This window comes from Anolis carolinensis, unplaced genomic scaffold (assembly GCF_035594765.1).
Source record: "Anolis carolinensis isolate JA03-04 unplaced genomic scaffold, rAnoCar3.1.pri scaffold_11, whole genome shotgun sequence".
Lineage (NCBI taxonomy): Eukaryota > Metazoa > Chordata > Lepidosauria > Squamata > Dactyloidae > Anolis > Anolis carolinensis.
The window spans coordinates 23,924,627-23,934,611 of NW_026943822.1; the positions used below are offsets into that span (position 1 = coordinate 23,924,627).

The 9,985-nt window shown below is 41.9% G+C and overlaps 1 protein-coding gene across 13 annotated transcripts in view; it reads left to right on the plus strand.

The window, feature by feature from the left end:
• tjp1 (tight junction protein 1) overlaps nt 1-6,125 on the plus strand; it is a 137,442-nt gene extending 131,317 nt beyond the window's left edge. For 8 of the 13 annotated variants that reach the window (XM_062963332.1, XM_062963338.1, XM_062963331.1 and 5 more), the window contains 2 exons: nt 33-176; nt 4,456-6,125. In XM_062963332.1, the coding sequence (XP_062819402.1) occupies nt 33-176; nt 4,456-4,550 (239 nt within the window). In that variant the 3' untranslated portion in view covers nt 4,551-6,125. The remainder of the gene's footprint in view (nt 1-32; nt 177-4,455) is intronic. The other 5 variants (XM_062963344.1, XM_062963335.1, XM_062963336.1 and 2 more) reach the window with 2 other exon arrangements.
• The last annotated feature ends 3,860 nt before the right edge of the window (nt 6,126-9,985 follow it).

Sequence of the window (9,985 nt, forward strand, 5' to 3'; positions counted from 1 at the left end):
AACCTCTGCCCCTTTTTGTCCCTTCACCGTAGGTGAAACGCTGCTCAGCCCTTTGGTAATGTGCGGGCCCCATGGACTAAAATTCCTGAAGCCAGTGGAGCTGCGCTTGCCACATTGTGCGTCTATGACCCCCGATGGTTGGTCTTTTGCTCTAAAATCCTCCGACTCCTCGTCGGGTATGCTGTCCTCCCTCTGTCCTTTTGGGGCTTTTGGGTGCTATCGTATAATTTAAACTCACCTGACTGAAGGTGGCACTGTGTAATACCGAGATATTTACTAAATCACTGTATTTGTGTCAGCTCTCCATTTCATTTTCATTACAAGTGTCTTTCTCACACTTTTAACTCATGATGCAAAAAATCGTTGCAGAAAAATCATGATGGAGAAACCGAAACGACAAGGTAGATAACGTTGTGCCACACTTTTGTCATTGGTCCATTCAATGGTGCAATTATCTACCTTGTTTCTTATCAATCACATGCTTCCTGTCTCTTTCTCTCTCTGTCTTTGTCTTTCTCTCTCTCTCAAGGACTAATACTGCTGCAAAACACTTTATGATGAGAAAGTCACACTTCTTTTTTTCTTTGTCAACTATCTTGAAGGAATTCTAATTGGGTTTTCCAAATACTGATTCTTAATATCGACCATAGAAGGCTATAACAGTCCCAGTAAACTGAGCCCAAAAGCATTTGTATTTTTGGTCAAGCTTACCAATGCAACTGGCATTATGTATGCATTAAATTTGGCAGTTCTGCAAAATGGAAACCTGTCTTGCAGAAGACACTTCTGCAACTTGTTTGGGTTCCACCTGCAAATTTGTGCTTCCTGCTAAATTTTAAAATGTTATGGAGAGATGGTCGTCTTCTTCTCTTTCTTGCTGTTACTTTTCCCCCTTTTGTGGGGAGAACTGTCTACAGATCCGTATGCCTGTGCTATTCCTCCCCATTAGGTCACTGCATCCCCTTATTCCAGTAAAGGAAGGGAAGCAACGGTTGGCATAGAAACCATTGTTTAGATTTCTTGTGTAAATTTCAAGCAGTTTCATGAAGCGGCTGCAAAGTTACAGCCTTGAGGGGAAGCCACAACCAAAACAAAAAAAAAAGCAGCCTGCATCCTGGACACAAAAGGTCCAAAGGGTTTGTTTCCAGCCACTTAACGAAAGCGTCTTTGACACCCTTAAATGTATACATATCTGTATATGGTATATAAAGGCAATGTACTTAACGTGTACAGTATTTAAAAAAATGTATTCAATATTTGTCACTGATGTATCTATCCTTTTCCGATGCCACTATGTTGACGTAAACATAACCGTAGCGCATCAGATACTTCTCTGATGGGGGAAATCCAAATACTGAAAGAGAAACCTTGACCGGTTTATTTTTACTGGTATTCTATGCATGTGTTGCATGCAGCTATTTAACTGTGTGTTAAGAAGCAAAAACAAAACAGGAAACAGAAAATCTGAAAGTGCTAGAAAACGGACCCTCCGAAGTAATAAGGATCCAAAGTTTTGCCACTTATAATCCGTATAACTCCTCCCCAAGTGTGCTTTTCAGTCCTTTGATTTTGTAACGGATGAACCTGTCCATGAATGTCCTTGAAATGCAAGGCGAGGGGGGAACCCAGTGCCGGTCCCTTGGAGGGCCCCAGGCGCCCGAGAGCAAACGGTGCCCCCCGTTTCCCCGCTAGCCTCGTTCTGTGTGTGCTCCTGCCGTGTTCATGCGCGTGGGTGTGTGTGCGTGGTTGCGTTAAGGGCCGCTTCGTTCTTGTCTGTATCGGAGCTATACATCCTTTGCAGCGGACGTAACTCAATGTGGTGTTATATCAGTAATCTTGCTCCTTGAGACGAAACTTCACAATTGGCCAACTCTGTCTTCTGATGTGTAAGCCATACTGTGTCTTAAATAAATATTTGTTTTCTCTCTTTTCTTAAAAAAAAATACAACACGTTGGTGATGGGATCTCTTTCTCTCTCACTCTTTTCTCTTAAGCTTTTCCTAACATGTTTTCCATGTTTCTCTGTCCTTCTGAAACAAACATTTGGTTCTACATACTAACCTCTTCTGCAACACATTTTTTAAAAAGTCAGATTAAGCTGGCACATTATCCCTAAATATATATGTATATATTTCCTTGTTTCATCTCATCTCATGGAATTAGAGTGGGGGGGGGGGGGGGGAACAACAAATTCCCAACTTTCCAGTGGGACCAAGCACCAGAGGTTAACCTCCTAAGTGCGCTGAATTGAATTCTTTGGTATTGGAAGAGCACCAGCGACAACTCACCTTTTCAAGCTCTGGAATCAAAGTTTTAGCTTACATTTCTTTTTCCAAACTATTTCGCCAAACATAAGGAAGGTGTACTGCAAATACACGTTCTCACCTGTCAGACTACACCTTCATATCTTTACAAACTATTGATTGCCAAAAGTTTGTAAAATAGAGCTAAAACTAATGGAAAATCCTTTTTCCTTTTCCTTTCTGGGGATGGGGTAAAACGAACTGCCATGAGATAACATTTCACTGGCTGCTATAACTTAATATTGAGGTTAATGAGTACACAAACCAACTCCAAACCGTCATTCTACTTTGTAATCTCCACTCCAGCTGTTGTCATCACTTCAGCATATCTATCGGTCATTGTGTACATCATGTTTGTTTCCATGAGTGTCCCTCAAGCACTGTGGGGCCTCTTGTCTTCTGTAGCACATATAACATCTCTGTCTAAATTTTCTATAACATATAACATGTCTATATAATCTGGGGCATTAATTCGAGACTGCTTCATCTAACCTGGGTTAACAATACTGCTTTAATAACAATGGGACCCCAAGAGCTTCAGTGTGCAAGTGTGGATGGGCATGCGTGTGTGCCTCTGTTTGTGTGTGTGTTACAAACTGAAACAGCATGGAAGTGGTGATTATTACACCTGTACAATGTCAACATGGTGTTAAAATGTCAAAGGATCGATTTCTCCAAGTGAATTGGAACGTTTGTACTGAAGGCAGGCTAACTTTCATAGGAGTGTAGTTAGTGCAGCTGAAATTGTGTTCCACTTAGTCCTAGGCATCTTTCCCTGTGAGGCTCAGTAGAAGCTCTTTTCTCGTAATCCCACATCGGATTGTGCATGGATTGAAATGAGCCAGGTGCCACTGTGCTGCAGATTTCTAATTGAATCCTCAAATGTTCCCTTGAGCATCTATATTCCAAATATTATCTGCAGCATTGAGACAGGTTAGTGGCTGAGCAAGCGGGCCTTGATGGTCTTAAAGATATAAACGAGCTGTTCAGCCGGATTTCTTGCTAGTTCAGTCCTCAATTCATTTACCTCTCCAGATGGAACAGAGCTTCTCGGAGGCTGTACACTTCCACTGGCTCTTTTGTCTAAGTCCCTCTGGCATGCAAGCAATATTATTGCTCCCTTGGCAAAGAACCAAACCACACCAGTGGGTCAGCAGTTGGTATTTCTGCTCTGCTTGTCCAGAGGAGGGTGGCCATTACAACTCAAGCCCATGTTGCCAATGGGAGCAAACGTTTGCTTGGAGCTGAGAGGCAGTAGACAGTGCAGCCTCTGGGGATGTCTTTCCATGTGGTGATGTAAATTCCTGAACTCATTCTTCCCTTCCCTCTTTACCTGCTGAGCAACTTCTGGCTGGTTTTGAACAGTCTCTAGCTGTTTGGGCTTCAGCTTAGGCCAGCCTTCCCAACATAACTCCCCTTGATGTGTGTTGAGCCTGTAATTCCTATCATCCCTAGCCAACATCATGGCCATTGACTGTATCGGCCAAGGTGATGGGAAATGGAGGCAAACTTATCTGGAGGAGAGTGCGTTGAAAGGAGTCCAGATCTTATCTTCCTCCCAGTGAGATATGGTTTTGCTTTTTATGAGATCCCAGCATTGTTATCTGGAGGGTTTCTTCCCAAATGATGGAGCTTAGAGCTAACATTGTGGGTCAACTCTGAGAAGAGTTGTATGGTGGCACCTCCTATTGTGAGGCCTAACTCCACTTGAACCTGAGATGCAGCTAGGGAATTTCACCCCTCAGCAGTCCATCCAAACCCTCCTCAAATGTTTCACATTTGTAAGTGGACTACCCTTGGATTCTTATCCAGTAAAGTTTAATAAAATGCTGCCAGACAGAGGTGACATTTACTATATTTGAACCTGTGAGGTGGGACTCACATTGGGCTTCCATGAAGCACCGTCAGATAGATTATTGCCCACCTGTCATTACCAAAAGTCCTTGGAATTTATTCCCCAGCATTTATCAGTTTAGCGTGAGTAAAGTCAACGCCCAAACTTGCCCTTAAAGGTGTGTGTTCTACACTAAGAGCAGAAGGTGATTTATTGTAATTTCTTTTTACAGCAAACAAACTGTAACGGCATTGTTATCCAAGATGTTCCCCCTTGTCTTGATGGCTACTAAACTACTACGTTGTTTTCCTCCCACAGGTGACCCCAAAACCTGGCAGAACAAGTCTCTTCCCGGGGATCCAAACTATCTTGTTGGAGCGAACTGTGTGTCAGTTCTAATAGATCACTTCTAACCCTTACGTTAGCAGACTGACTTATAAGTCCGAGACCGAGATTTAAAAGCAAACAGACAAAACAAAACTGACCTTACCTAGACACTGATCCACTCGTTTCCAAGTATTAACGTTTCTCCTAGTATTAAGCAGTCTTTGCTTTGACTAACAACAGATAGCAAATTCCTTCTCGAACCATGGTCAGGGTACATGTCCATGAGCAGCCGGGTCCTTTCTTTTGCGTTCCTTAACCATACACTTTGAATGCATCATAACTTAAAACCACCATTGAAGCAATGCAGTCTTAATTTTTTTTATTAATTACTTTTCTTCCAGTAAAAGCATTGAAATTTGATGCACAGTCCACTGCAGAATTAGGTCTTTTTCTAAAGTCTTTTCGTTTTTACGTAATACACAAAACAAAACACCGTTGTGTGTTTGGAATATGCAAAGACTCTTGCGGTCACTTATTTTTTTAAAAAAAATAATACAACTGGCAATCTTTTGATGCAGTTGCCCACAAAGTGGAAATACATTTTTTTGGTTGCTAACACAAGGTAGAAACCTTTTTTCTTGGGCGCCTTGCACCTCCATTCAACACGCTCCCCACATTTGGTCAGAGAGAAGGCGCATGTGAGATAGGACTATATGGTTCATTTGCCTCTTGTCAGTCTGTAAATTAACCACATTTACGACAAAACACATTAACCAGCAGGGATGCCTTACCCTCTTGTTTTTACTAGTCCTTTCTGTCATTGTAGTTCTCTGTACTACTCAGTTTGTATGGCTTTCCGGCTTATCTAGACTAATACATCCTGAGAGAGTTTGAGAAACCCGATCCATTTTGTTCAGAAAAGAGCGAGAATATACATATATATATGTGTGCGTGTCTGTATGTATGTATGTATGTATATTACACTCGGGAGTGTTTTTTGCCCTGATCCGCCAGAGGAGAACCCTGAAGAACATGATGGTATGTTTTCTGCTATGCATTTTGAAAATTTCTAGATGTTATAGAATTGCTTGTATATAACTCGCGCATACCACTTTTGTTCTTGGTTTGTAAATTTAACTTTTATAAGCTTTACCTTTTTTATATATATAAATATATATAAAAATACGAGACAGACGTTTCTTAATATCTTTGTATTCTCATACCTTTTGAGCCTTCAACTTTGACATCTTGCAGCAATAAAGCAGCATTTCTACAGTATGTGAAAAAAGGACTTCTTTTTTTAAAAAAGAAAAGAAAATGCACAAAATTGTTACCTTTTTAAGTGCTGCATTTAAAGACTAACTCGGAATTCTCTAGTTTGATTACATTCTTGAAAAAAAAAGAAAGAGAAAAAAACCAACAAAAGTATCCCTACTGTAATTTTGTGATAAGGATGCTGTCCTATGTGCCCTGAAATGTATTTTTTTACTAATAGACAATTTATTATGGCACATCAGCACTATTTCTGTTTAGATAATATACCACTGCATTCTGTTAATCAGTTCTTTAGCTATTCAGGTGTGGCTGATTTTTTTTTTCTTTGCCGTTATTAAAAATTACACATTTCTTAATATACAGAATAAAAACTGTTTTTAAAATAATAGATTCCTACATTCTTCTCGTTTCTGTCTGACGTGTGTATGTGCACATTTGAACTTCTTGAGGTCCTGATTCGCTCAAGGTTTGCCTTATGCCAGGAGTAGAGCTTTCCTTGGCTTGCAATGCATTAATGCCCAGGGTTAGTGCACGGTTAGGGCGCAATTGAATTTAAGGCTACCAGATCTTAAATCTCAGGATTAAACCTCCTCAGTTTGGCCTTAACTCAGATCACATTTTCCAAGCAAGAAGTGGAGAATGCCTCTTTTTTTTTTCAAAAAAGAAGGATCAAGAATAATTAGGTAAGTGAAAAATGTTTTCTAAGGAAGATTGCCACACTTTGCAGTTTCTTTCCTGACCACTTCCAGATTTGCTCCTTTCATCTAAAACAAGCACTGGGGAGGTTTTATTATTTTTGTATGCAGGGCATGGGCAAGCAAATGGCTTTGAAATGATACCTTCCTTCCTTCTTTTGTGGCCGCACAGTTTTGTCCCTAAGCAGGACTGTTGAACATGGTGTTGCAGTACAGGTTGGTGTTTGGGGGCCCTTTCTGGGGGAAGTTGGGCCACCTGAGCCAAAGTGTTGCTTGTGCAATAGAATATTTGCTGTTGTTCTGTGTGTACAGGTACACTCTGACCTCAGGCAACCCTGTCCTAGGGTTTCTTGGGCCAGACTCTTCAGCCTTCACCCTGCCATTGCCATCCTCTGAGACTGAGAATGTGATTTACTTAGGGCCTCTCAGTGTGTTTCCAGGCTAATTCCTTGTCTTAACTCTCCAATTCCTACGGCACGCTGGCTCTTTCTGATTATTTGTACGATAAGTTGCCACATTTCAGTTCTGAAGAGAGAAGTGTTTGGATGAATCTATGTATATATGTATTGAATATACCTATATGTATACACACGGGTTTTAATTTTGCAGATTTGATTTCTCTAGAAAACTCAAGGTTCACCTGCAACAATCCTGCGTGAGCTTGATTGAACTTGAAAATGTTGTTACATGTGGCATAGATAACCTGCAGTCATGAAGCTGAACAAAACTTGTACGCAGCATGTAAAGTTGCAAAGGGCTTGCACAAAGTGTTGTCTCCCCTTGTTCATGCCGCCATTTTATTTGTAGGCCCAAGAGTAGAATACTTAAGAAAGAAGGCTCTTTAGTTTTCACACAGTTGTGGAACGCATCTCGAGTTTGGACAGTGCCATCGACAGACCGTCTTGCAAGGCAGAAGATACAAAATAATCCCTTTGAAGATGATGTGCCAAAAAACAACCACAACCCAAGCACCTACTGTGATTATGCTTTGTAAGATCCTGCTTATCTATTGTTGTTTTTTTACAATGCAGAAAATTATGTTCTGTTGCAAAAATTGGTGAAAGCAAGGGCAAAGTGTCTTGCTAAATGTGGAGATTTGATTTGTTAGCTGTAACAGAACAGCCACTGAGGTTTTTTTGTTGCAGCACAAGCTGAAGAAAGAAAGGCGGCAGCAGCCAATAAAGAACAGGTAGCAACAGGCACCCACTTATCCAAGAGGAAAGGATCACAAGGACACCCTTCTCAAGGTAAACAATATGGGGAAGATTGCGGGGAAACCTGGACAGAAGTTGTACATTGGGATTACATAGCACAAACCTCTAGTGTGCTCAAAACCCTTCCACAGCTGTTACTACTGCTTCTTACTAGAGGAATGGAGAGGGAGAGGAAGGTGATTTCGGAGTATCAAGATACAACCGTTCTGAGCTTGTTGGGGAAAGAAGGTGGGTGATTCTGTGTAAGAGCACATTATCATTGCAACACACACGATCAGCTGCTTCTCTATGGTCTAAATTGGCCCCTCCCCATTGGTAAGTAAGAGCAGGGCTTGACAGCAGCCAGGTGGTAGATTTTCACCTGTGGAGCTACACACACAGGTAGGATCTTGGCCTCATTGTGCTACCCATCCCATGAGTTGAACATCAACACTGTGCAGGTGAACCAAGACGTCAAATGTGTCCCTAAATACTCAATGGAACAGTCATGTCCCAACGAACATTGCAATAAGTAATGGGGTTTTTAAGCAATACAACAAGCAGAACAACCTAATTTATTCATTTGAGGATCTAATTGGGGATGTGGGGAGAGGTGCTGTAGGCTTTATTTCAGAGACAGGCAGGGGCTCTTGGCAAAACCACCTCTGAGTCTTCTTGGACAATAAAATCTTACTCTTGGGGTCTCCGTACATAGACGGGTGACGTGAAAGCACATATTCTTCACAAATGGTCTTTCCAAAGCATGCTATGCCCTAGGCCTTGGAAGCCAAGCAGTCCAGCTGCCTGCAAAATGCAGCCACAGCAACCAAGACAGATGGCCTGAGAGTTGCTACTGAGCTGAGGCAGAAGGTGTTGCATGCTAGAGCCAAAGGTATCTTAAGAAAGTGAGACTGGCTGTAGAAATGAGCTGGCTTGCTCATCTCCTCTGCACCCCTATTGTTTGATGTTAATTACCCGCTAATCTGTCAAATTTGCAGGCATATGTTCAGGCATGCATCAGTGATTGGGAAAACACTTGGGCACCACTTTTAGTGGACAGAACTGAGGGACGCAGAAAATGCAAGGTCGACACCATTGTCTGAAAAGCGTATGAGCAGTGTTATGCATGAGTGAATCTGCTTGAACACTGGAGGATTAATTATGCCACAAAATGTTCAACGTTTGTAGGAGGCAGGATCACTCCTTGAGAACAAGCAAATCCCTGTCTTGCCCAACTTGGATTTTTTGAACTGGATTTTTTAGTATTCATGGGAATGAAGATCTATTCTTGGAGTGGTTGCTACCATGTGGCTTCAAGTCATTTCTACAACAAACCTCTCATAGGCTTTCCTTGGCAAGATTTGTTCAAAGGGATTTGCCATTGCTTTCCTATGAAACTGAGGGGTTGATTTGTCCACGGTCACCCAGTGAGGAACCAAGAACGGTATTTAACCCTAGTTTCGCAGGGTTCTGGATTGGCACTTAAACCCTACACCACGCTGACCCATTATGATTGAATTGTGTGAATCTTTATGTACAGAGTTGCCCACTTAATGGTATCTCTGTGCAGTTGAATCCGAGTCCTCTCCCAGCTCCACTGCCAGTGGAAGGTCAACCTCCACACCGTCTGAAGGGCCAGAGGAGCCTGGGATCCTTTTGGCATCCTTTCTTTTCCCTGCCTTTCATCCTGGGGAGCAAAACTTTGCCTCCTTGCTGGATTTCCCTGATCTGTGTTGATTCATGTCAAAAGGTCACTGCAGCCTTTTGTATGTATTTGTTTTCTTCTTTTCTCCTATGCGCTGTTGGGGTTGACCTTTTCTGAAATATCCGTTCTTGTAGTCTCTAGGCAACCACCAAGTAGACATTCCCCCACCAACATTTCTGATAAAAGAGATGGGAGAACAATGCTGGTGTGGCGCTATTGCTGTGGAGAAGATGGTTTTTGTCTCAAGGAGCTTGCTGCAGGACTTTTTGGCCTTTAGGATAACTCAGGCTTTGGTAGAAGTTGACCATAGAGGACCCAAATCATCTCAGAGAAATGTTCTTTTGGGCAGCAAAAAATGGTTTCCAATTTTGTGAGAGTCCTGCAAAAGTGCAAGGTCTACTGAAGATTTTTTGCTTACTTGAATAGGCTGCTCTTTAAACATAGCATATTCAGTTTGAAAGAAAAGCTAGACATTAATAAGACACAGAGCACCATACCTCTTTCTTCACCCTCCTGAAATGCAGCGAATGAAGGTGTCCAAATTCTGCAGACTTCTCTGAATCTTTAACCTGCGAGATCCAGCAGAGGACAGTGTGTCGCTGTGTGCTGCTTCTCCACACTGCGCAATATTGCTCCTTCTCTCCCTCTTTCTT